This window comes from Molossus molossus, unplaced genomic scaffold (genome assembly GCF_014108415.1).
Source record: "Molossus molossus isolate mMolMol1 unplaced genomic scaffold, mMolMol1.p scaffold_m16_p_3, whole genome shotgun sequence".
Taxonomy (NCBI): Eukaryota; Metazoa; Chordata; class Mammalia; order Chiroptera; family Molossidae; genus Molossus; species Molossus molossus.
The window spans coordinates 67952121-67979519 of NW_023425366.1; the positions used below are offsets into that span (position 1 = coordinate 67952121).

At 42.2% G+C, this 27399-nt stretch overlaps 1 protein-coding gene across 1 annotated transcript in view; it reads right to left on the minus strand.

The window, feature by feature from the left end:
- PCSK1 (proprotein convertase subtilisin/kexin type 1) overlaps nt 1-24919 on the minus strand; it is a 40365-nt gene extending 15446 nt beyond the window's left edge. Inside the window, exons 1-9 of the mRNA XM_036279466.1 lie at nt 24550-24919; nt 20851-20955; nt 17172-17282; nt 14832-14978; nt 13475-13551; nt 7632-7720; nt 4422-4594; nt 3212-3424; nt 400-500 (exon numbers count right to left, since the gene is read on the minus strand). Of these exons, the coding sequence (XP_036135359.1) occupies nt 400-500; nt 3212-3424; nt 4422-4594; nt 7632-7720; nt 13475-13551; nt 14832-14978; nt 17172-17282; nt 20851-20955; nt 24550-24729 (1196 nt within the window). The 5' untranslated portion in view covers nt 24730-24919. The remainder of the gene's footprint in view (nt 1-399; nt 501-3211; nt 3425-4421; nt 4595-7631; nt 7721-13474; nt 13552-14831; nt 14979-17171; nt 17283-20850; nt 20956-24549) is intronic.
- Between the last annotated feature and the right edge of the window lie 2480 nt (nt 24920-27399).

Below are 27399 nucleotides of genomic sequence, written 5' to 3' on the forward strand. Positions count from 1 at the left end.
TTTATAAACCTGTCACTCCAGCACTACCCACACGAGACTGTCTGCACCAAGTCTTTCCTGGTGGGAATCAGCGGAAGTGAGAAGGCCGTGCAGCTGAGGGAGAACTGGGGGCCAGCGTGAGGCTCTGAAGTCAAGGAACGTTGATTTAGATGTGAGACAGTGCTCGTAACATATTGTAGGATGGATTTTTTAAAATTACAGAATAATGTATATGTTAAGATCCCAGTTTTGTAAGATATGTGTATATTAAATCTTTATTGAGATGTTAATAAGCAGAGAGTTTATTTTTATTATTTTTTGTAGTTTTCTAGTGTAACCATGTATTCAGAAAACAATATGTTATTAAAAAGAAGGAGAAGCAGCCTTAGTAATGGTGATTAGAAGATTTCTGGGTCTTACTTTGCTTCCAGGGCCAGAGCGAAGATGCCAGCAGCCAGGGGTGCCGAGGCCGAGGTGCCCGTGTGGGTCACTGTGCAGTCATTGTGCAGGTCAGCGCTCGTCTGTGTGGCATCAGGATGGAAAGAAACACAGGAGAACATGTGAGGAGTGTGATCCTGTCCCTGGGGGTTAACCATACCGAGGGCCACATCTGCTATGATCAGGATACTCAACTGATTCAATTCCCTGCTTCCTCCTCTAAACCACAGACGGATGCTTGCCATCTGCTGATATTTTAGTTCTCTGTCCTCTATATGCAACTTTTCTATAATTCTGGCATCAGGATGCCTTTTCTGGGGATGAAGTACTCCCACTGCGGATATTTTCTCCTCTGAGATTCCCAAACAAAATGCTGTCTGTAAAAAAGGGACTATTTCAAAGTCACTGTGAATCACACTGGCCCATTAATCATTAGGTCCATTGTGTTTGGTCTGGCATATTTAGAAATTCTGCCCCCTGCAAAATTCCCTTTTGCCTTCAGATTGACATTTGACTGCTTCTTCAGTACAGAACATAAAACCATTCTGATTCTGGCTGCTTGAACTACTTGTACAAAGTTTCTTTAGTGTGTAGTTTGCACTCACTGTTGCTGTAATTTGATGCCCATGAGTCAGAGTCCACATTTGCACATGGATGAAAATGGCAAGTTTTTCCAAATAGAAAGTATACTAGACTTAGATCTGGGCCCAAATTCTAAAACTGCCGTTCAGTACATGGGTCCCAAGGGCAAGCCACTTGGTTTTCCCATCTGTAAAATGAGGTTGACATTTCCTGACTCATATTCTGAGGCCAAAAAGAGATCCTATCTGTGAAAGCATTTTTACACAATATTATTGAACATAGAGAATTACCTAGCCTAATTTTAGCTTAATTGAATGGGTTGCCAAGATGAAGGAAAGAAACCAAAAAGAATTCCAATCAGTTTGCCTTAAGGACCACAGTACTGCTGGTTGAGCAAGTTGTTGGGCCAAAGGATTACTAACAGGACACCTACCCAGACTCCCGCACTGTGGTTTTCAACTAGAGATTTCAGTGTGTGGGAGGGAGGTGTAAAAAAAATAATTTGTTCTATTATCACCTCCTTTGGCTTCCCACTTGGAGTGGCTGAATTTCTCAACTTACGGTGGCCCTGCTCCTCAGACGGTACAGAAGCAAGGTTGCCCTTTTTACCTGTTGACGCAAGTAAGCCCCCAGAGATGACTGTGCTGGGGAAGAGGTTTGCGTAAGAGGAGGACTATGTTACTGCCACTGTCTCAAATAGAATTCACCAGCTGTCTCTCCTACGGCTGATTTACCTAAAGAGGAGACTTGACACAGATGGAAATTCTTCCTCCTACTTCGGAGCAGAACAGCTCAGAGGAGGAATGGTCTACAAAATGGTGACTCTGAAGTGCCTAACTGGCCATTTTCTCAAAAGCATCTCGGGACATGCACAGGGACAACAGCCAGGAGCTCTGAGCACAAGAAGAAACATGTCTGATGTGCTCCTTCAAAGGCTGTAACATATGCCCATCATAAAGAATCCCTGGGCAGCTCTGGCCAGTGTGGTTCAGTTAGGCATCGTCCTCTGCACCGAAAGGTTACTGGTTCAATTTCTGGTCAGGGCACATGCCCGGGTTTTGGGCTCGATCCCCAGTAGGGGGTGTGCAGGAGGCAGCCGATCCAGGTTTCACTCTTACATTGGTGTTTCTCTCTCTCTCTCCCTTCCTCTCTCTCTAAAAATTCAATTAAGAAATCCTAAAAAAAAAGAATCTCTAGGTAGACTATCACTATTATTTCTGTAAATGAAGATATGGTCATGAGAGGGAGACCAATGCTTTTAACTTGCGACCATAGTCTTATTGTCTAAATTAGAGTAGGTTACAGAAACAGGCAGTTCCAGAACAGTGATCCTGTATGAAGACAGTAGTTCTGACAGTTTTGTTGAAATGCTATTAATATGCATTTTACAAACATTTCAAGGTCTAATAATTATGGGGTTCAACCCATGATCTAACCTAAATGACTTGTTATTTCACTGAGATTAAATATACGTACTTTAGCTGGTTGGTTCTTCTATGTTAGAAGTTAAATTTGGGTCTTTAAATTTTTTAATTAAAGGTGCCTCTCTATTCTCAAAGCCCTTGAATGGCCCTTCCTCACTGTGCCCTTGAAGGGAAATCCAATAATTGTCCTTGGCAGTCTGACTCATGGGAGCAAAGGCACAGCCACGTGTGGGCTGGAGATGCTCTCTGAGCGTATACCCTTCCTGAGCTGCTTATTCGGATGCTGAGAAGTTCACCTCAGGGGAAATTTAGACTGTTATTTTCCTGCAGGTCATTTGTTCTTAGGAGACTTAGCTGGTGTATGCTCTGTATTTTTATCATCTGCTAAAGGGCAAGTCAGACCATATCCCTGTTATTAAAGGATCAAAGAGTACAGGATGATAAAGCCCCTACAATCCTGAAATCTCCTTTAAGGCTCTTTTTGGGAGGCATCACACAAGTCGAATAGACATTCGGAGTCTCAGCCGTATATATGACAGATTGGTGGCTTCTCAGGGCTGAGTTTAAAAATGACCGAGAGGCAACATCATCTTGGCAGAAGCGTCATTATCCCCGAGAGAGAAAACCTCCCGATATATGGCAGCCTTTCAAGTGAGTCAAGAATGAGTCTCCCCAACTGAGACATCAAGCTCAAACAAATCAATTTGACCAAAGGTACTGACCAAAGGATTCTTTGCTATGCAAGCCATGCTCTTCTATCTAGGCAGACAGAGACAAAAGCCACGTACGATTCGCTGGTCAGTGTAATCCCCGCTGCTGTATGAGGTGGCCAGCGTGGAGGAGCACTTCTCGGCGTACCAGGGGGACAGGCCCTGCTGCGAGGCGCTGCTGATGGAGATGGTGTAGATGCTGTCTGTGTACCCATCACAGTCACAGTTGTCTCCCTGACGCCCCCCATTCCCAGAAGCCCAGACGAAGATGGAACCCTTTCCTTGTCTCCCCTAAAAGAAAAACCAAAATATATCACATCTGTTATTATCTGTTGGGGTCACTGTCACACCCCAATAAAATCCCCAACAAATACATGCATGAAGTTCTCAGAGGCCGTCATTTGTGGTCTGTGTCATCTCCAGGTTCTCCAGCATCAATGTTGGGAGTCTCAGGAGACTGCCTATTGTTAGGTGGCTGGTTCTGGTCTGCCTGTGAGTTCTCTGTCTGGGCCCTCTCTGGGGCTGGCTGAGCTGGTGCTCATCTTTCTTTTCTTTATTATGCAGATCCATAATCCAGCCCTTAGCACTTGCTCCTATGTTTTCACTCTTGCCTTGGCTTATGTCACTACATTTAATCTTTGAACTTCCTCTCTTTCTTTCTACTTGAACCTTCTGGTTGACGAATAGAATGACAAAATCTAGCATTATTCAGATCGGCTTTGCAGCTGCATTGAAAGGGACACTTCAATTGAATGGAACTCGTCAAGGCTACTCTTTCTGTGATTTTTCAATTTGTGCTCTCCAGAGCTTCTACTTTTGTTTCATCCTGTGCAGGACAAGGCCTTAGAATCCTGGCAAGAATGCAATACACCCAAGGGACAGAGCCACACAACCAAGGCACATGTATCACCAGGCACGTGCAGAGAGGGAGGTTGCACTCTGTGATATTTTCAGAGCACTTAAAAGAAGTCTGGGTAGTTGTTCACCTAATGTAAAAATTCAGAAGCTGAAAGAATGAGAAAGGACATAACCCAGAGTATTTTTAAGTATATGTTTTAAGAGTAATGAGTCTCTACTGAATGTCAAACCCAAATGGGGAAAAAAATCTCTTAACCCTTAACTTCCATCCCTCTGAAGAAGGATTTGGCTGTCTAAATGCACTTCAAATCATAAGCAACTACCAGAAATTCACAACTATTTCTTCCCAAGTGAGCTGCATGTTGTTCCCTTCTCTGCGTATCCACATAGTCTGGTTTCATCTGAAGTGAGTCTGTGTTAAGCATCTCACCTGTTTCACACCATATTCAAAAGCCTTCTGGGCTAGTCGGCCAGGCCCCTCCACAGTTTTCCCATCATCGTTAGGGCCCCAGCTTGCACTGTAAATATCCACATGTCCAGGATTGAATCCAATTGAACTGGCTTCAATTGCGTCGGTCACAATGCCGTCCAGCATTCTTATGCCTGAACAGCAACACAAACAATAAGTCGATGTCAGCATGTACATGTAGAATGGCACAATGCTCTCAATATTTATTTTTTTTTAAAGGACTATCAAAACAGTCAAAAACAGGGTAACCACTGGATGTCCCAAATGCCATGATCTGCTGCTAACTGCACAAAAGATTCAAGTAACTGTGTCCATGAACTTTCTTATCTGCTCTTTGGAGATAAATATGCACTATGCAGTGGCCAGGTTGTTGAGGATTACAACATTTCCCCCCTCCCTCCATGACAACAAAAACCTGGAAATGACAGGCTGGCTTTTAGAAAGAGACACCTAACAGCTCTCCCTTGACATACCTGCTCGTGACTAAACCACGAATGGCTATGGCCCAGCCTGTGCCATACAAATGACTCTGTACAGGGACCCGTGCAGCTCAAAAAGGTCTCCCCGCAAAAGGAAACTAACAAATAGGGAAAGAACTCTTGTTTCTCAGCAATGATTAAATATAACCCAGAGGCCATTCTTTTATGTGTTTGCTAAGAAACATTTTCAAGGAACATGCTTCCTTTTCTTCTAAATAATCTCAAGGATGAAATCATTGCCATGGATTTTGCTCCTGAGGGAGAATCATTTTTCATCAGAAAGCAGATGCGGTAGTTCTTTGTGCTTTCCAACAGGCTGTCACCCATCATCAGACTCATGTACTCAAGAGCCAGGGAGGCAAAAGCAATTTAGACAGATACAGGCAGCTACCTGGTTATTCCCAGCTGCAGGCTGATAACGCAATGGAGTACACAGCCTCAGGTTTTCATGCTATTTACAACGGAGCATAGGGAAGAGCAGGTAACTGACATAATTAGTGAAAGTCATACTTATTTTGTTTAAGAATGCATTTGTTAGGGTGGGGGGGATCCCAGCTCTTCTATTTACTAGGTGTGTGATTTGGGGGACGTCACTTAACTTCTCTGTGTTTCAGTTTTTTCAACTATAAAGCTCACATGCATAAAGGATATACTATAAGCAGCTACCATTCTTCAGGCCTTAAACTTACGAACTCATTTATCCTTACGACAATCATTTGAGGTGGGTCCTATAAATCACCCCATTTTAGAAATGGAGAGACTGAAGCCAGAGATGGACAGCAACTTGCCCAAGGCCACACAGATTGTAATTGGGAAGCCAGGACTTGAATCCCAGAAATCTGGTACCCAAATATATCCTGTTAACTTCCAAGATACAATGTCTATAATGTGTCGTAGGACAAGGGATGGACATACAGTAGGTGCTTAAAGATTTTTATTATATAAAAATGCACTTGGGGCTAGACTGTCAAAGGCTGGAGCAGGAAAGAAGTCAGCAGTCTTGGAAGAAGGCGTCTGTTTTAGTTCCACAAACTTGTTCCTCGAGACTTTCACTTCTGTCTCCTCCTTTATAAAATAAACGGATCTGCCTTGGATGGTTCGGCTCAGCGGTTAGAGCGTCAGCCCTCAGACCTATGAGTCACAGGTTTGATTTGGTCAAGGGCACGTACCTTGTTTCAGTTTGTCCCCGGCCCTGGTGGGGGTCGTGCGGGAAGCAACCAGTCGATGTGTTCCTCTCATGTTGATGTTTCTCTCTTTCTCCCTCTCTCTCTCCCTCTCTATCCGAACAAAAATGGAAAAATATCCTTGGGTGAGGATTAAAAAATAAAATAAAGGGATCAGATGATTCTCTCATAAGCTATAGCTGCTCAGTTCATTATGACTTAAAAAGCAAATTCTTTTTCTAGGTGATTACATAATTTGTACTTCTTTCTTCATTTTCATTAAATTAGCATGGCACTTTGATGATGCTAATACTTTGATGATGCTGGTATCAAAGTAATTAGGAATGACAAAAATCTAAGAGCGTGTTGTACTCGTGAGGGAGGAATTACATACACCAGGATAGACTATTTATTTGATTTCTAAAATGGAATGCAGTCTGTGAGCCCTTGCAGATCCAGTCTCCACCCCCTTCTCCACAGGAGCCGCATCAGTGGGTTCTCTTGTCTTCCCACTGGGTTCAGCCAGCTGAGGACAGCAGCAGGAGGCTGGATGAGGGCAGAGCCAGGTGCTCATTCTCCTGAACCCTTCTTGCCTACAAATAGCTCGGTTGCTATGCTCAAGGCTCGGCTCCTGTCCAGTGATGCTTTCCTATGGCCACAGCTTTCTCTCTCCAGTTTCCACTGACTCCTTCCTCTTGCTCCTTTCAGCCTAAAGGTAGTAACATCTGCCCACATTTGTTAGCCCTTGTTGGTTTCCTTTTAACTCTTGTAAACAGTTCCTTTATTTAATCGCCCTGACGGAACTTACCATATGTTTCCCCATAAAGACACTGACTGAAACAACTAGAAATTCTAAATTCTTGCTATTGAAGATAAACTTTGGCCTCTTAATTTAACAAGTATGTGTTCTTTTTATTTAAAAAAAAAAAAAAAAAAACCTGTTCTTTGCTATGAAATGAAGAACTGCAGAACTGAGAGGCAGGGAAATTCTTTATCTAAATTTACCTCCTCCTTCTGTTCCCTGAGCAAACACTCAATAACAAACCCTTCTAAATCAGAACACAGAGAAACTTAGATTTGGTTTAAAAGCTATTTAAGTCTGGTCAGTGTGGCTCAGTTGGTTGAGCATTATCCCATGCACTTAAAAGTTGCCAGTTCAATTCCCAGTCAAGACATGTGCTTGGGTTGCAGGCTTGACCCCAGGGGGGTGTGCAGGAGGCAGCTGATAGGTGTTTCACTCTCACATCAATGTTTCTCTCTCTCTCTCACCCTAAAAAAAATTGATAAAAGCTATTCAACATTTCCATCCCCTACACCCCCATATGTATGGCTTATATTCAGCTATCATTTTCTAGGAATCCAGACTTATTGATTCATTTGCAAATCACACTCAAGTCCTACAGCACATTTTGCATGGAGTCCGTTTCTTCTTCTGGTTGTTGAAAGGCCCCCTCCCTGCCTCATTTATACAAGGTGATGCAAAGTTCAAATTAAAAGCACAAAACTACAGGAGAAGTCCTCTGCTTTACCTCCGACTTGGGAATTAAATGCAATTCCGACCCCACACTTGTTGTTATTTGCTTGCATGGCAATTTCTCCTGCACATCTGGTCCCGTGTCTGAGGATCAAAAAATAGGAATTATAAAACATAAATGTAGACAAACATTTGTTCTGCACATGAATCTATGGAACATGGATATATTGGCATTTTGTCTGCCATTTTGCTGGTTTCTTCCCATCAGCATTAAATGAAGTGCAGGTATCATATGAAGGGCATAGGTACAGAAGCCAGAATATATGCGTCCAAATTCTAGCTTCTGCCACTAACTAGTGGTATGACTGTGGGTAAATGTCCTTGAAGAGTTGTTAGATCACATGAGAGTACTGTGTATAGAGTACTTAGAATAGTGATTGGTTTATAGTGAGAACCCAGTGTTAGCTACGGATAATATTATGAGCAACTCTGACTCTTTCAAAAAGTGTTTCCAAATAAATGGCTTCTGCTCCATACGTTCTGGTAGTAAAGTGGCTTCTCACTTTCCCTCCTAGGCACTTGCTTGGATTAGGTCATCCTGAACCAGCCCTAGTAGGATGTGATAGAACAGTCCCCTCCCAAGACATCCTCCTCTCCTCTAACCATACACCAGACTAAAACATCTGAGTGTTTTCTGGTACCAAGAGGACTCTGAGGTTTTAAGAAGACACTTAAAGGCTCACTAGAAAACCAGAATGCTTTTGCAACTCTGAATAGAACCAGAGGCCTGAACAAGATTGGATTTGCAATCAGGCAAAGGGGTAATTCATGATTTCAGAGTATTTGGAAGAAAAAAATCCATCTCTAAAATAGACCAGAGCCTGCCCTGGCCAGTATGGCTCAGCTGGTTGGGCATCATACTGTGCACCAAAGTGTTGCTGGTTCAATTCCCAGTCAGGGTACATACTCAGGTTGCGGGCTCAGTCCTAGGTAGGGGGTGTGCTCTGCTCACATCGATGTTTCCCTTTCTCTCTCCCTCCCTCTCTTTTTAAAAATCAATTTTTAAAATCTTAAAAAAATAAAAATAAAACAGACCAAAGCGCACCATCCAAGTATCAATTCTGAAATTCTGGAGATAACAGTTGTCTTTTCCCACCACTACCCTGATCTCAGGAGGGCCTGTAAATCAAGAAAACGTTCATGTAAATGTGTTTATTTTATGACTGCATTCCATTATGCAAGCACCTGGGAGCATTGTGAAGGCTGTCTGGTGCCTTGGAGGAGCTGCTGACCAGATATGCTGACGTAGAGGAAAAGGGAAGAAGGGCTAGTCAGCGCTGAGAAACTGTCAGCCAGCTACTTTTAGAACCTATCACACTAGACATCTATTAATTTAGTTGGGGAAGGAATATAAAAATCCAAAGTGAACTGGGTCATCCAAAATAATTTTGTTTCACTTCTCTCCTTTTCCTAAAGTACCAAAGATGATTTCCCACTAAATGATATTCCTGCTTCTTCCAAATACTGGCCAGGAATCCTGAGTCAGAACAATATAATTATCTTTAATTCAAGGTCTTTCCTAGGGCAGCAGACATCTGCTTCTTTTTGTCTCCTAGAATTTCTTCCTTCTGGGAAGTGGGCCTCCCTTACTGTTTGTGATTCTCTCTCTCATGAGACTCCTTCTCCGGGGTGGCTTTCAAAGATTAGTGCAGATTCTGGGGAAGAGATTTATGTTATTTCTCCAGAATCGTCAGCTTTAAGTTCCATCCGAGCCACGTGGATCTTGCTGCCAGTCAAGATTCTCTTAAGAATGAGACTGAGTTAGGTGAGCAGCACTAGGAGATGGTGACAGAGTGTTTGGTGTCTCGACGGCATATGACTTGAGCTCCTGGATCTTGCAATGCTTGAAGCTAGAGCATCCCTTGAGTGAAATCTTTTTGAAATCCCCATATTACTTAATCTTTTTTTTTTAGCATGTTTTTTTGTTTGTTTGTTTTTTTATCCTCATCCAAGGATCCAAGGACATTTTTGCATTTATCTTCAGATAGAGAGAGAGGGAGAGAGGGAGGAAGAAAGAGAAACATCAATGTGAGAGAGACACATCGACTGGTTGCCACCCACACAACCCCAACCAGGGCCGGGGACAAACTGCAACCGAGGTACATGCCCTTAGCGGGAACTGAACCCGGGACTCTCCAGTCCATGGGCTGATGCTCTAACCGCTGAGCCAAACCGGCCAGGGCTTACTTAATCTTTGAGTTAGGTTCCTCTCACTTGCAACTGAAACTATCCTGACCCTCACACCTATTTTTTACGAAAATGGAATCACACTGAATACATAGAAAGCATCTTTTTGATGGATTAGCCCTCTTTGCCTTTCTAGAAGGAGAGATTCAGTTGCCATCCTCCGGGAAATGTTTTCCCAAAAGTCACCCTGCCTATATTTTTATTGACATTTGCATAGTATGGGAGTCAGGGCCCAGGATAGCAAAATCTCTAGCCTGAGCCAACAGAATCAACCTATTGGAAAACATCCCTAGCATTGTATTGTACCTCTGTCCTAAAAATGGTGCAATGTGACATGACCTAGAATTTATCTCTTCTTACATACTGATGACTATTTTCTTGAAAGGTGCAGCAGAATCATGCTACAAATACGGCTTGGAATATATTTCCCCTCTTATCCTCAGTTCCCACCTCCATACCTTGAGAAAGAAGGAAGACTATCAAAGTGGTTCTACATCTTTATTTATAGACCTGTAGCTTTTACTCGTTCCCTTAAATCAGGCTCTGAGGTAAAGTAACCCTCTATTATCTTAGAACAATAGTATTAACTGGCATTTAAATAAATCAATTTTTAGAAAATTATTCCACAAGATAGTTTAAAGACTACTATTATACTGGTTAAAATATCCTTGTCACACATGTTATTTAACTAGAAAAATAATGTGTAATTGGTATTGAAATTGTGAACACAGATTCATGCCAGCTTAACAGAAAGAGTTACCTGCACTTTTAAGATTCTATTATTTAGTGATTCCTCATTTGATTTGCAGAGGAGAATTCAAATGCAGCTTCCATTAACCTCATTTACATAGTAATAAAGAACAGCAGCAACACAGGCAGTTTGGAGCCATAATGCCCTGGAATGGGGAGATAATAGATCTCTAACTGTTATAAGGCCAAGATAAAATGGGGCCATTCATTTTCCAAACCTAAGGTCTTATTTCTGACAACATGCTTGAAGGATAACTCTATTTCTTATAATACCTTTTGATAAAGGATGAGGATGCTACCTTTTGGTTGATAGTCAAGAGGGCCCTGAGAGATAGTTGCTTACTGTATAATTTTCAAATAGCAGACTCTGAACTGACTCAGAAAATCGACTTGTCTCTGCTTTCTCCCATCACGTGACAGTGTTCTTGTCATGCGGATTTCTCACTAATATGAGGTCTACCTTAGCTGTTAAATGAGAAACCTTGATCATCATCATCATCATCATTGTAGCAAACACTTAACTTTTTTTATGTAGCAGGCACTATCCAAGCCAATTACATATATAAACTCATTTAGTCCCCATAATAACCCAATGAAGTAGATACTAGTGTTATCACTTTTTAATAGATGATACAACTGAGGCACAAAGAAGTTAAGTAATTTACTCAAGGTCACTTAAGTACTCAAGATCTACTCCACACTAACTCTGCACCATGCACACGATCCACAGAGGGCTATGCTCTGTAGCTCAGAGTTTTCAGGCACAAAAAAAGTACAGTTATATGGTCTGCTTACTTAGAAGCCTTTGGAGCTCTGTGAGTTGGAAGAATTCTATTATAAATACTGCATTTATTATAAATGCTGTGATGTGAGATTTGCCCATTTGGGGGAAGGAGAGAGGGAAATCTGAGTCCCTCTTCTCATGAGTAGAGAGACTCTAGAGAATACATTTCACCAAGTATTCGCCTACCATGCAGCCATCACCCACGATGGCTCCTGGGGCCAGGCCCAGGGTACACTGCCGAAGAAGGAGGCTGCCCCCTCTAGCCAGCAGCCTCCTCTGCTACACCCATGTGGCTGCCAGCATGTTTTCTCTTAGGCTTGACCAAGGTGGTGAGATAAATTACAAGAAGGGTCCCCCTTTCTTCCAAGCACTCATTTCCTTATGAAGTTCCTTTCAGGAGAGTAGGGAGCAGATTCTTTTCCAGTCACTTTAGGAGACAAAATAAAAACAGGCAGAGAGGTGATGGCCTCGTGTCACTCTCTATACTGGTAATCAGCCAAGCTGTGACTATCAGCCCGGCTAACATCACAAGCTTGTGCTCCAGAAGAGCAGATGTTCCTCCTGGCCCTTCACGACTCTGACTCAGAAAATAGCTGAAAATTGATCCGGGAACCGTGCTGTAAGTCCCTGAGACTTCCCACTTTCCTCAAAGGGCACTCCCTCACAGTTCCTGTTATATTGTTACTGAGATGTACTAACATCTAGTGGGTGGTTGCAGTTAACCCCTTTAAGAAACAAATCCTAGCCTGGCCGGTGTGGCTCAGTGCATTGAGTGTCATCCCACAGACTGAGTCATCCTATGGACTGAGAGGTCCTGGTTCAATTCCTGGTCAGGGAATATGCCCAGTGGGGGACATGCAGGAGGCAACTGATCCGTGTATCTTTCTCACATCAATGATTCTATCTTTTTCTCCCTTCCTCTCTCTTTAAAACATCAATTTTTTTAAAAAAGAAAAGAAATAAACCCTAGAAGAAGTAAATGATACTGAATAAAGCAGTATCTTGGAGCCTTCCCCAAGCCCCCTCTGCTTCCCAAGGAAGAAACATACACCCAGAAGTTGAAGCCAAATCCATGAGTCCCAGCCTCCCTTCCTGGGTTTTGTTGGCCTTCTGGATGGGGAACCATCCAAAGAAACAACTTTAGGTCACAATTACTGTATCAGCCACAGGGGAATTCTGAGAGAGAATAAGGAAGAAAGAGAGGATAAGGGAGAGGGAATAAAGGAGAAGGAAAATCAAAGTGAGTGACAGAAGGAGAGAGGGAGAGAGAACTTGATCGACCTGAGTTGGGTAATCGTCCAAGAAACAGAAAGGCATACAAAAAGAGGGAAGCACTTTGCATGGCGTCCACAAAGCTTTTTGTGGCTTACTCTTTCCATTCCCACTTGTAGCAGCAAGCCATAATTTTGCCTTGGCTTTTATCTGTTTTGGTGTCTCTTCTAAGTAGGACAAATAAGGCGGAAAGTGTGAATGTCTCCTTGAAGTCTATGAGATATATCATTATGCACAAAGATGAGTTCACACATGGACACAGAAACTTTAGGGTTAGGAAAGGTTAAACTGTCTCTTGTCTTTAGATCTTTATTTGGCTTCTTGCTTTGGCAGGTCTGGCTCCAGGCCTTCGTTATCACCCTGTGGCTGCTATGGAGAGTTAATTTAGGAGCCTCTTTTCTGGTGTCTGGCCATGCTCTTTTGAAGGAACTGATAAGCATGGTTGTGACCTCCATAGGAAGTTGTGGGGATTTACTACTTTGGGCATCCATATTTCTTTTCATGACTAACATCAAGCATGTTGCTAATAGTAGAAGATTAATAGAGGAATAGGGTGCAGGGGAGGGGGGTGGGCTGAACGTTTTTTACTCTTTATGCCTCAAGCATTCTTTCTAAAGCTGTAACTATTCAGTAACATTTGAGGCGAGTATTTTATAATATAAGAAGGACGTTTTATTGAAGTATGGCTCTATGAGCCAAAAGGAATATGAAAAGAGAAGTTTGTGTTTCCGTTTTAAAAGCAACAAAATAGTGTGGTATGTATGGTGTGCATGGACATTTCTGAGAGCTCAAATAAGCTTAGTGCATTTTAAAGTACCACCCCACCCCCATCCACATTTACTCACTTGTTCTCATTGGTGGGATCATATCGGGGAAACGGATCATGGTCGTTATCATTGAAATCATAGCTAGCCTCTGGATCCTAACGAGACAACAAAAATAACACAGTAGCATCATAAAAAATGACACAGCATTGCCCAAGCCTTCTACCCCTACCCCATTTCCATCCTGACGGACAGCTGGAGAGTCTGCATTTCAGTTTCTGGCCCAGTGGCTGATCATTTCTTATACCCACAACGCAGGCAGAGACAGAAAAGTGAGCCAGCATCCAATTTTCAGTGAATATTACCAAACTGATAGCTCATAGGAGCTCATGGGATACTAAATCCAGAAGGAATCAGTTTAGTTAACTCAACCACCTAATTTTTTGAGTGAGAAAACTGAGGCCCAGAGAAGTTGAATGACCTAACTAAGCTATAGAGCGAGTTAGCAACGCCTTGACACTCATCTCTCTTATGAATATAGTTGCAAAGAGGTGGCTCCGGTCCACAGTGATCTCTTAGCTTCCCCAGGCACATGAAACAAATATGTAATTTAATTAAAGAGAGCGTTCTTGCAACTCAGGTCAAGCGTCCAGCTCTCATCTCTTTTCCCAACTATACTGCTACACTTAACACCTCCCACAACGGAATTCTCTCCCCACTACTGCCACTTCTACCTGTTTTCCATATCTTTTAATAATTCCTACTTCCCACTAATCTTTATCTCTTCTTTTCCTTCCCATTCCCTTTGCTCTTTAGCTGCAGAATGCGGATGAGTGGAAAGGATGGGAGAAAGACAAGGGACAGTGTTAGAGATGAAAGACTGATCTAAATAAAGGCCTAAGCTATTGTGGAGGGCTTCAGAAACGATTGAGTAAATACTTTTCATGTATTTTCCATTGCTAATCTTTGTTTTTCTCAGCTTGTCCTTTTTGCACTGCATGGCATACTGTGAATCTGCATGTATGTAAGGAATCACATTCACATAACTTCACAATGTGAGAGATACTGGCCCATGGGGGAGGCGAGGAGGAAGACTGTGGAACGGTCTCAGGCATCAGGCTATTCGATTGCTTTAATGCTGCCAATGCCGAGTGCACAGAATTGGGATGGCTTTTCATGATTTAGTTGGTGTAGCTACCTTTCCCACCCCCGGTGCAATGCACAGTCCTTGGCTCTGCTAAATTCTCTCAGTACTCCCTTATTCACTAACTTCACATGGAGCGAATTAGCAGGGGGGGTGACAGAGGTGGCAAGACCTTTGCCCATCATTCCCTGGGCCAAACCCAAGCAGCCTCTTGCTTGAGGAAAGAAAAGCCCTAATCACGTGTCCATGTAGACAGCTCCCTGAGTTTCAAGTCAGGGGAGTGCCCGGACTCACATAATTGGCATAGATGTCTGTGTGATTCCACTCCAAACCATCATCCAGTACAGTGATAACCACTCCTTTGCCAGTGATGCCCTTTTGCCAGACAGGTATCACATGGAGATCCAGCTTGGGCAGGGATGCAGTCATCCTAGTATCTTGCTGGTAAAGACAAACAAAGAAGCATTGGTAAAAGCATAATTTGCTTGCTGCAAAATGAAAACTAAAGCCACAGTCCAGAGACCCATCTTTGTTTTCCTTGGGATCACTCTCCTCCTTAGAAGAAGGCAATTAGGTGAAATATAAAACGAAGTTGAGGGTAGGGCCAGGTGAATCATCAGGGTGCTGGTCTTCCCAATGGTTCCAATGGAAAATCACTTCGAACGGTGATTCATCCTGTGCTCCTTCTCTTTGAGCTACATGGCTTCAAAGAAGTTTGTCCCTATGTTTCTTCCATTTATGGCATGCTCCTGCTTTTCATCTACCTAAGCTTTACTTGCTCTTCTACGTTTCCATCCCCCGCAAAGCCTAAGCTTCTATCGCCACAATTAACCTACTTTATATTGTCTAGTTCACAGTCATTTGTGGATTTTTAAGTACCTTTTCTAAAAAGAAAAGCAGAACTTGGAATGCCCAGGACACTGTGGTCTCACTGGGACTTGCAACTTAATTGCCTATTTACAAATATGAGTGATTTAGGGAGCAAGTATCTGTGAGAAGAGATTTGGGGTTTTCTTTTTTCAGATAGCATTTCTTTTTTTTTTTTTATCCTCACCCAAGGACTTTTTGCATTAATTTTCAGATAGAGCGGGAGGAAGAGAGAGAGAGAAACATCACTGTGAGAGAGACACATCGACTGGTTGCCACCCACACGACCCCAATCAGGGCTGGGGACAAACTGAAATTGAGGTACGTGCCCTTAGCGGGAACCAAACCCGGGACTCTCTGGTCCGCAGGTGGATGCTCTAACCACTGAGCCAGGGCCAGAAAGCATTTCTGATAGTTACAATGTGTGGGGCTGTAGGAGAGAAGAGCTGGACAGCAAGGGAACACAGCTCTGAGCACAGTCCCAAGCATTTGAGAGAGCTTCACTAGAAGAATTCCAGGTTTCTGGCGAAGGGTCAATGAGAAATTTGTAAATAACAACAATCAAAGGTGTCAATGAACGGACTGTCCCCTGGCTGACGTTCCTCAGAAAGAGATGGGGGAAAACAAGACCTTACTAACCAATGTCAATGAATTACAGGAGGCTGGAACTATGCTCACATTGTCGCCTAAAGCCAGAGAAGAAGGCCTCTATGTCAGTCACAAAAACGATCACAGAATGTGGTTGTTATGCATGAGCTTCTGGAGCTCTGAATTATGACCCCCCCACCCCCCAGTAACCATGTGATTTTGGCAAGTTATTCAGCTTTCCAATGTCTCTGTTTCTTCATCTGTTAAATGAGCATAACTTCTATATCTACAAGATAATGTTGTAAGAATTAAATGAGCTAATTCATGTCAAACACTTAGAATAGTAGCTGGCACTTAGCAAGTGCACAACTGTTAGCTAATGAGCCTCTGCTGCAGGGAGCAAGTAATGCTCAGGTTAAGAGAGAGTCCAAAGGAACAGATCCGCTGTTCCGCCCATTATGCAACAGAAATGTCTCAACCTTAGCTTATGGCCGTCATCAAAATTTATCTTTTATGATATTCTTAATAAAAACTTCTATTAATGTATATTACTACTGTAGAGGCTTGTATTGAAACAAGAGAGAACGCTGTGCAGGCCAGCAGGAACTCTTCGTTTCTCCACTCAACACCCACACACCAGTGAGGATTTGGTAACTATCTTCCAGGTAGAATGGTTTGCAGGTCTGGAAATCTGTAAATAGGTATCTTTTGTCTTGCCTTGTAATCTTTCCCTTAGCCTTGTTCAGAAATTCTCACCTGTAAGCATGTAAGAATTGCCACTAAGAGGTTTATATACTGAATCGTGTTTACTGTATTCTTTGAGTGATATAAAGGGTTCTCAAGAGTAACTTTAACCAAATGTGATTTTTGCCATGAATACTGTTTTAGAGCCCCTAGCTTCCAAGACGTGATTCTTCTGCACGTACTCCAGGTAAACTTAAGAAGACAAGAAGGCAACAATCCCTACCCCCTCATAGCAGCTGAAGGTCTGTGTTTCAGACACTTTCACCTAGTGAAACAAAGAGCAGACCATGGAAGGTCCCCTCAACCCTAATCTCCAAGTAACATAGCCCTCTGCTGAATCTCCATCATTAAGAAAAAAAAAAAAAAAGAACCTATTGTGCAGATGTAACACAATAAATAACCAGGGTCCCACACAGTTCTTCTGTAGGTACTTACCAAGTACCACTGCTGACTCCACATCGGATCGTTGAAGAGATTTACTGCTGAGTCTCTTAGAACTGAACGCTTAGTTCTCTCCTTTTCATACTGTTGTTCAGCCCATATCACCTACAAGGGGTTTTACAGCAAGAAAATCAACAGTCAAATAGCCACCATCATCTTTCCTCTGACTAGCTCCTGTACCCTTCCCACCAGAGTTTAGGCAGCCCCAAAGTGTTTTTGTTTAACTACAGATCAAACTGGCAGCTCAGCAAGAAGGATTTGCCCCCTGGGGAGATGAACATTTCCTCTATTACAGTAAAGTGTACATTTAGGGGGAGGAGAAGGAGTCAGTGAAATGATGATTGCCTCACATTATTTACACTGTGATTACAGTGGAAGTAAAAGTTCAGCCTGCTTTCATCAGCAAATGGACCATAATACCCTTTTTTTATATATATATTGAGGTTCCAGGGCTCCGTAGCTGAAAATTTTGTCCATGTTCATGGCATAAGTCAACAAGAGACCATTTTTATCATGCCTTGCTGCTTAATTTCTCTGTCTTTACACACAAAAGGTAGAGACTGCCAATGTTACACAAGACAAGAAAGGTGCTATGTCTTTGCAAATCTGAAACTCTGGCTCCCCCGTGCTTCAACCTCCTGCTTATGAGTATTTAATATAAGAAAAAGATCCAGGGTGATGGATGAGCACTACTGACCATGCACACTTACCATTAATTTAGTCTCATGTATTATGTATGCAAAGAGGTCTGACAGTACAAAAATTACCTGCCCCACATTTATGGCATAATCAGATTATACTTGAGGTCCTGAGAGGGTGAGGGGCTGCCTTGTGGTTATATTCATGACGAGATAGTGCCCTGCTCTTATTTCGCTGTCAACATGGCTGTTTCCTACCCAAAACATATACCCTCTGTTGTACACATGATGATAGTTTAGTGTGTGGTGGGATATTGTTAACGTGAGGATACTTATGAGTCAGATCCAAAAATAAAAACTGAAAAATAATTTGTATCTAAAGGATAAAACCATCCACTAAGACTGAATGTTCAATTAAAAAATATATAGCAAATATATTATAAATATTGGAAGGACTTGAGAGCTAGAAATTAGTCACTATAATTTATTTTTAAAGTGCCTGGATTTTCAAGCTTAATTGTTTTGGCTTAAAATACCCAGTGCTTGGAATACACTGCCTGCATCTGAGTTAGTCTTTGAAAGCTGGCTGCTAGGGAACAAGAACTAATTTTTGAGGAAAAGATTAACTTACAGTTGGAGATTTCATTAACAGTCTTATAAAAATAGAGTATTGCTGCATTTCAGAGGGCTAATTTGAAAGGCTATTATTCCCCATAAAAAAAGGCAATAAAATGACAATCAAAAGCAATTTTTAAAAAATGGAATATAAGAAGAGGCACTCTGCCATCTGATCACATAAGCATCCAGTTGTTGGAAACTGTTATGATCAGTGTCATTGGCTGCAAATCCCAAATTAATCTGTACAAGAGCAGACCAATAGAACAGAACAAATTGGTGGTACCTTACTATTATGTATATAATAGGTATCATGCACTTAATTTTGTAAATAATGCTTTTGATTTGGAAAGAGCATTAAAGATCACTTAGTCCAACCTTCCACTCAAGTTTCTATGGGTTCTAGGATTTTTCCTACAATTAAATTATTCTGGAGATAATTTTATAGCATCATAGAGACTTCTTTTCTTATGAAGTTATGTTAGAGAGTAAATTCTTAGCTCTTCTTCATTATTCCTTAAGATTTCTCCCCCAAATAAACTATTAAGGAAATCTCTAAAGAATGGAACTGAGTAGCTGTTCATTTTAGTGAGATTACTTTAAGTAGTAACAACAGTTAGGTATGTTTCACTCTGTCCAGTTTTCTCCTATGAAGATGAGAAGGGAGGTCAGTTGGATTTCCTCTGCATTAATGTCAGGCATGCCTTTAGTAAACAAGGAAATCTCTCTCTTGTTTTGCCCAAGGACAAAGCCTAGCCAGAGTCCTGAAAGTTGTCTACATTTCAGAGCCCACAGATAATAATCCATCTGTCTTGGGATGGTGCAGGAAGTCTTCACTGGAAAAATATCTTTTAAAGTAGTGTTCAGGGCCTATGTCTTGGTCTCCCAAATCTAGACATTTTCTTGAGGAAAAGCAAGCCACAGGCACAAAAGAGCTGCGGGTCACTGTCTGTGGTCCTGAGATAGCATTCACTGTGTGGTGTGGTTGCTTTTATACATTGAAACAGTAGTTACCCAGATCCAATCATTCCCTACCCTCATAATCTGTCTTATTCTTTAAATTTTTTTTTTAAATACTCAACCAAGGATATTTTTTATTGATATTTTGTGTGTGTGAGAGGGGGTTGGGGGAGATTATAAAGAAAAGGAGGGAGAGAGAGACACTGATGTGAGAAATCAATCTGCAGTCTCTGGTACGTGCCCTGATGGGAAATCAAACCCACAGCCCTTTGGCACATGGAAGGTTGCTCCAGCGAACGGAACCACCTGACCAGAGTTGTCTTATTCTCTTTTTAAAATTCTACCCTGACCGGTTTGGCTCAGCAGTTGGAGCGTCGGCCTTTGGACCAGAGAGTCCTGGGTTTGGTTCCTGCTAGGGGCATGTACCAAAAAAAAAAAAAAAAATTCTATTAGTTGCATAGCAAATGAAATAGCAAATTATTTCACAGGATTTATGAATTCCATGTACTTTCAACAGTTCTATCACCTTTCTTTCACTTATACTTTTCTTTCTGAGAAATTGAAAAAATGTGTTCTATCTCTCACAAAGCTTCTAGAATTCTCTAGATTGTTCTAGTCAACAAAAATCATGTATACAGATAACCGGCCAGCCAGTATAAATTTTCATCAGTTGCACATTTTCGAGAAAAGGCAACATTATGTATGCAAACTGCAATACTCCCAATATAATCAACATTTCTATTGATATGTTTGCTGACCTTAAAACTGACTTAAAAAATTAATAGGTATATCATACATACATTCGAATTGTCCCCACACTATTTACCTATATTCATTCTCGATATTTCTGCTGTTGCCTAATCACTGAATAAGTATTCAAACCAGGATAAAAGAGATAAAATGTTTTGAATCAAACAATATAATACTTATGAAAACATTTAATTGTAAAGAAAAGGATTTAAAGCTCCCTCATAAACACTAGTTTCCTATACAACCAAACTAAACAGAAATGGCAGAATGTAATTTTCAATTACATAAAATGTTATTAAAAGCAAGGTTCATATATTATATTTCTTTGGCATCCCCACATCAGAAATTGAAGTGCTTGGTACATAACAGACATAAAATAAAAGGTTGTTGATTGATTGTATTGTCAAACATTTTAATTAGTGCTGCCACTTTATTTTCAATATTTACTTTCATGCCATCAGACTGGATTTGTGAGCTAGTATTACGTGTGTGTGTGTGTGTGTGTGTGTGTGTGTGTAGTTAGTTAATTCCATTCAATCCAGTTATTATGTACAATTATAATCCTATGGAAATAATAAGAAACACTAGTGATGAATAACTGTGATCACAACAAAGAAGAATCCTATTTGCAAAGTGCTTTTGCTCTTATGGGCAACCATAAAGAAAGCAGACAAGTCAGGTTGATTTGAAGACAAATGCACAACACTTACACGGGCATCATCAGATAATCTCTTAGTGATATGAAGGGCACTCCTTCGAGACCTTCGGGGATGGTTTTTATGTCTGAATAAGTAATGATTTTCGAGTGATCCGATCTATAAAAGAAAAAGATTAAAATTAAAATCCACTTTCCAAAATAAATATGTATGTATTAGATTGAAACCCAACAAACTTAGAGACAGCTTCTATTAAGCCCATTCCTTATACTTGAAGTTAATCTTTTTCTTCACAAGGAAGATACTGATAGAAGCCATCCCTCTCTTTGTGTGTTGAGTGCGATGAGCCTCATGAAATCATCACTTGGGCTCCCACTATACTTGGCAGGAACTCCATTTGTTTTTCTATGTGACAATATTGTGTGGGTAGGCATTTCTTTTTTAAAAACCCATTTTATGAATTTCATTCTTTCAGAGAACAATAATTTATGAAAAGCAAATAAACCCTTTGATCCATATGAAGTTCAGCTAAACAACTTGTTTTGAAATATAACCATTGAGCCCTGGCCGGTTTGGCTGAGCGGTTGGAGCGTTGGCCTGCGGTCCAGAGAGACCCGGGTTCTTTCCCGCTAAGGGCATGTATCTTAGCTGCACTTTGTCCCTGGCCCTGGTTGGGTTGTGCAGGTGGCAACCACTCGATGTGTCCCTTTCATGTCGATGTTTCTCTCTCTCTCTTTCTTCCTCTCTCTCCCTCCCACTCTATCTGAACAAAAAACAAACAAAAAAATGTCCTCAGCTGAGGATAAAAAAAAAAAAAAGATTTAAAATATAACCATTGAATCCACAGTGATAATTGTTATAAGCTATTAGTAGTGACCATTAGACTTTTCACTAGGTTAGGGTTGGGGGGGAAGGCCAGCATGCCACATTTAGGGCAGGTATAAATTTCCCTGGGTGACTATCAACATCTTTGGTCCATTTAGAACTATGTTTATTATATTCTTTTAAGCTAGTGTCCCTTTATTTAAAATAGTACTTAATTTGAAGCTACCAAATTCTCTAGATGCCCTGTATTTCTTTTAAAAATAAGATGCAAACATTTGACAATGGATTATTTCAGAAGAATTGCATTCTTTAAATTGGTGGTTCTCTTTACCTAGAGAATTTTTAAATAGAGATGCTAGGCCCTGCTCAAAGCCTGAACCTCAGGGAGTGAATCTTTTAATAAGCTCTAGAATGAATGGGGAGAAAAAAAAAATAGTAACTATAGAAAAGATCACCAGGCCTGGCCAGTGTGGCTCAGTAGGTTGGAGCATCATCCTGTATACAGTACCGAGAGGTTGCAGGTTTAATTCCCAGTCAGGGCACATACCATTTCCCTGGTCAGGGTGCATATGGGAGGCAAATGATTGATGTTTCTCTTTCACATCAATGCTTCTCTCTCTCCCTCTCCTTTCCTCTCACTGTAAAATCAATACAAACATATCCTCTGGTGAAGCTTAAAAAAAGGATCATGAATGCTTAGGTGTTTCTGCTATCAAACTGGTTTTTGTCACAGCTCCCTCCCCCCACCCTAGCTTTATCCGGATGCTAACTTAGTGTGAACAAAGGGAGAAATAAGCAGAACCATAAAATCATTATTAGTTTTTTACAAATAATTGTTATTTTAAAAATGTTTGTTAGTAATGCCACTTTAACTGGAAATGGCTAGAGAAAATACAGCATATGCAAATCATGTGCAAATATAGATGGTTTTTCCTACTATTTTTTAAAGCTTGTGGCTATGTCATCCCTTCCTTGAAGATCCTACCAAGAATACTGACTTACTGGGTTTTTTTAGTTTTGGGGCAATTCCCATAATGAATGGTCCAGGGTTGGATATAGGCCTGGGGCTATTTGGTGAGAAAAGGAAGAGGGATTATCTTTCACTCTCTCCCACAATCTTCTTCAGGAGTTGCCAGTGCTATTTAGCTGTCCAAAGGTTATAGGATTAAATCCTTAGTCCAACCCCCATCCCCGAATGAAACACAAGAGTTCCATGATGCCCACAGTACACACCAGTATAATTCCACTCAACACATGGTCTCTCTTTAGATACTCTCAATTCCTTGCAGTTTCCAAATTACTAAACAGCTTTCTTTGTATCTCCCTGTCTCCCACAAGCTGTTTTCTATGTGTGGAGTGCCTTCTCCAATCTCATGATTTCTCCTATCAACCTTTGACTCTTCTTCCTAAGTGCAGTGCAAGTGTTTCTTCCTTCGTGCTGTCTTCTCTCACCCCTCCCTAATTCCCTTCCATCTCCAATCCTTCAATCACAAAATATTGAGACTCTGTGCACAGCTCTTACTACACCAATTACATGCAATTACAACTATTTGTCTCTAAAGCAGTCCCCTCTACATTCTTGATTTTTTTTTTAAGAGTCCTTTCCTTCTATTAGTCTTCAGCCCCTAACACAGAGCCTGGCACAGAATAATGTCTGAGCAAAAGCTCAAATCTTGATCTGCTACTGGGACGCGGAGAAGTCAATCTGTGTACTGACTTTCCTGCTGGGCATTTCAAAGACAGTTTGGCTCATAAAGTTGGAGAATGAAACTTCTGGCAAACGGAAGGCGTATTCCCCCTGAGGATTCGATCTATGGTATAGCCAACGCCCACGCCGATTACTCATCTGTGACTTCAGCCGCGTCTCTACCACCACCTCCAGAAAAAAACGCGCCAAAATGTTTTACAACTCCCTCCTCCCCCGCTTCAACTTCCAAGGCAAGGGGTGAGGGTTTGATTCTAAACCAAGGAAAAGGAAAATTTAGATTAGAACTCACACCTCCTGATTTCCCCCCGGAACTGTACAGCTAAATTGCCCTACGTACCCCTACCCAACCCCCACCTGTCAATGCCTTAAAGCCCCTGCCCCACCCCCATCTATCCATTAACTCAGCCCTCACTTGGAGGCAGTTTCCCTCACAAGCTGAAATCCCCAGGGAAGCTATTATGCATTTGGCGGAGGAACTCGAAAAAAATAAATCCTTTCCGCACAGTTTGACCCTTGGGGCGATGCTGACCGAGCAAAGTTGTGAAGCTTGGACTTCGCGAGTTCCCGGAGAAATCCCGGGGCTCCCGGTACAGGTGTGAAGAGTTAGTCAAAGTCTTTTGCCCACCTCTTCTCCCGCCGGCTCCCCAGGCCACCCCGCGGACCCCCAGGCTCAGGGTTCCTAGTCCCGGCCGCAGGCGCGCTCTCCAACGCCCTGGCCAAGCCCCCAAAGGCTTCTGGTGGACACCTCCAAGCCTCTTTAGCCCCTTGCATCAGGACGAGGGTCTGGTGCTGCCATATTGAAAAGAAGGAAACAGTCGGCTCCTGACGCAGACTGGCTGAGTCCCAGGGGACGGAGCGCACCGCCTCTCCCCGGGCGCTTGGTTGGTAAGAGCCTGTGTGCATCTCAAGTTTGGTGAATAAGCGTGGAGGGATTTTTCTTCAAATCGTGCGGGAACGGATTTCAATGCCAGAGCGGACAACAGCAAGAATAAGCTCTACCCAGCAGCAGCGGCTTCGTTTAGCCTGGCTGCGCCCAGCCCAAACAATAAATAGTGCAAGTATTCGCTCTCCAAGCCCGCAGGAGCGGGAGCTGAAGAAGCTCCTGCTCTTTGCCACAGGGCTCAGGGAGTGCAACCCGGAGCTCACACTTGGGAAATCGCGCTTCAGTCCCGCCAGCCCCCTTGGGCCCCAGAAAGTTTCTTGAAAGTGCAAACTCTTACCTGACCCAAAAGGTCATAGCCCAGCTCCTGGGCTATGGCCGAGGCTGCCTCTGGTCCCCCGGGGATCTCCGCCGCCCATTCGTTCACAAACTGCCTCTTCGCTTTTACACTGTTCAATGCACACCAAGCGCAAAAGAGAGCGAAAGCAGTACACTGTAGACTCCAGGCTCTTCGCTCCATGGCTCACACACTCGCTTGCACAGAACTGGGAAGCAGAAGGGGGAAAGAAGCAAGATAGAAAAGCCAGAATGATTTTCTCTTTCCACCCTCTGGCTCTGGACCACTTCTCGCTCCCGGGTGCTCTGCGAGGAGATCGGAATGACTCCAGGAGAGGCAGGGCGGTGGCGAGCGCTGAGTGCAGTTCTTTCCTCTCCCGGCTGAGTGGAGCCCCAGCCCTTCCCAGCTGGAATGGAAATGAGTGTTTACACGTCAAATCTACGAAAGCCATCTCTTGACGTCAGATCTACCTGGACTAAGATCTGGATGGTATTCCTGTCGGGGTGGAGACGGGGCTAAAATAAGCAGCAAAGGATTAAGAAAAGGAAGGAACCGTTTGCTGGGATCAGTTAACTCTGTCCCTTTCTGACCATAAATTCTGTAGCTGTGAGAAACACCTTCACTTCTCAAAGGACCAAGAACCAAAGGCTAGGAGTGCAGCACACTTTCCCTCCCTTCTGTCCGTTTTCTTTATATTTATTTGATTATCTCTTATGTGTGGGGGAAGGAGAGAGAAGGATTTTTATAATGGCCCTGGGGATGTCAGTCAGCACCTGCTATAAAGAGCAGGGTTCTTTAAGCAGAGAAAGACAAATACCACATGATCTCACTTATTTGTGGAATATAATGAACCTAACAGTCTGAAGAACAGGGTAGTCCCAGAGACGTGGAAGAAGGGTACAGACTGACAATACGCAGAAGAGGGGGTGGGGGGGAGATAAACCACCGAACTTATATGCATGTACACATAACCAATGGACATGGACAACAAAGCTGGGGACAGGGCGGGGAGGGAGGGGGAGGAAGGTGTCAATGGAAAAGGAGAAACATCTGTAACATAAATAAATAAATAAATAAATAAATAAATAAATAAATAAACAAGCAGGGCTCTTAAATCTTTCCAGTCGGTCAGAGGCTGGGAGGGTAGAAGGAGGAAAGCTGTTACTCCCCAGAGTCTGATCTAAATTGCCTTAAAAAATTAGCAGGTCTGGAAAACAATGCCAGAGCAACATTTTTAAACGTATTTTAAAACAGTCAACCCATCTTAATTAACACGTTTACTTTTTTTCTTCCTCTGTCTCTCAGTCTCAGTAAAACAATATCTAAATTTCTATCCAGATAGTGCAGAGCCCAGTACCACCCACTTTACAATATCTAGGGGCCCAAGTGCTGTTGTATTGACTCGAGAGATAAAGAGCAGGTTTCATTAACTCCTAACTTTGGCATTTTCCTTCAGTAGAGCTCATTTTGGTGTAAAACTAAAACTCTGCCATTACTTTCTTATAAAATGCACAATGTTTCTTTGTGGAAGAATGTTTGTTTGTTTGTTTTTCGTAGAAAGCGAATAAACAAATGTTTAAATGAACCCCTCATCCCACGGAAATAAGTTTAGCCTGCCGTGGTGGAGCCCATTCAGATCCTGAAGGGTTGAACCTGACGGGAAAAGCCCCGTGTGTAGAATTCAGCACCATGGAATGGACAGCGCCACACGCGCTTGTGGTCCGAGACGCCAGTCCTGAGCCCCAGGACTGCCGCCCTTCTGCAACTGGCCGGAACCAAGCTGTTTTTCTTTTGTCCTGTGCCTTTCTCCTCTTTTAAATATAACATAGGAAATTGACCTCAGGGGAGAAATGTGGTTAGGTTCATGTTCCTGACTACTTACATGGAGCTCACGGGAACGTGTTGGACTCAGCCCAAAAGTAAAATTGCAGGGTCTCAAGTCTCATCTGGGAAAGGTTTTTTCTTTTCTTTTTAAAAACTCCCAACCGCCGCCGGGGGGCGCAGCCTATTTTAGAAAAAGAAAAAGGGATAAGATTAGGAAGAAGGCATGTTAGCTTGTGGAGAAAGGAAGCAAAAATTATCCTTTACAGGAAGCAAATGAAACTACACTTGATGGAGAATGAGGCTGAGTAAAGCTAATTATTCATTTGCCTCTATTTTTGCAGAAATTTGGGCTACATTGATAATTTATGTAAATAGAAAGCTTCTTGACAAAAACATGCCAATGTTAATGAGCCATGCGAAGCAGTTAAGTGTATCACAATAATGTGAGTAACTTTCACATGAAATGTTGTGGAATAGGCTCAGAATGATATCTCTGTCTGCTCTGTAAATTCACATATGTGAGTATGGCTGGGTGAACTGTCTTTTCCCTTCATCCCTCTGCCTGAATTGTGCCCTCAAGCTCCCTAGGGTATTTCATTTTCACAGTAGACAGATGCTGTGTGCTAGCAAAGCAAAAGCAACTTGTGGCAAATTTTTAATAGTGGTAGGTATGGATACAGCAGGAAGAGTTTGCCCCTTTCTTATTACTGTTAAGGAAAATCAGTTTGGCAGAGTGTTGGCAATAGACCAGGGTCTCGTTAGTGAAACGTTTGTCTTAAGTGGAGCACGATGCAAGCCTGGAATAACCATTTGGTTGATGTACTTAATAGGTTAAACTACTTTAGATCACCATATCTCTTTAGTCTTAGAAAAAAATTTAAACCCTTTGTTACTGTGAAATAAAGTATATACACTGGAGTGTACAAAAGTACAACGTGCTCAGTAATTTATCACAAAGTGAACACTGTGTAACCATTGAGGTAAGAAAAAGAACATTGTTAGCCCTTCAGAATAATAATCCAAGATTTT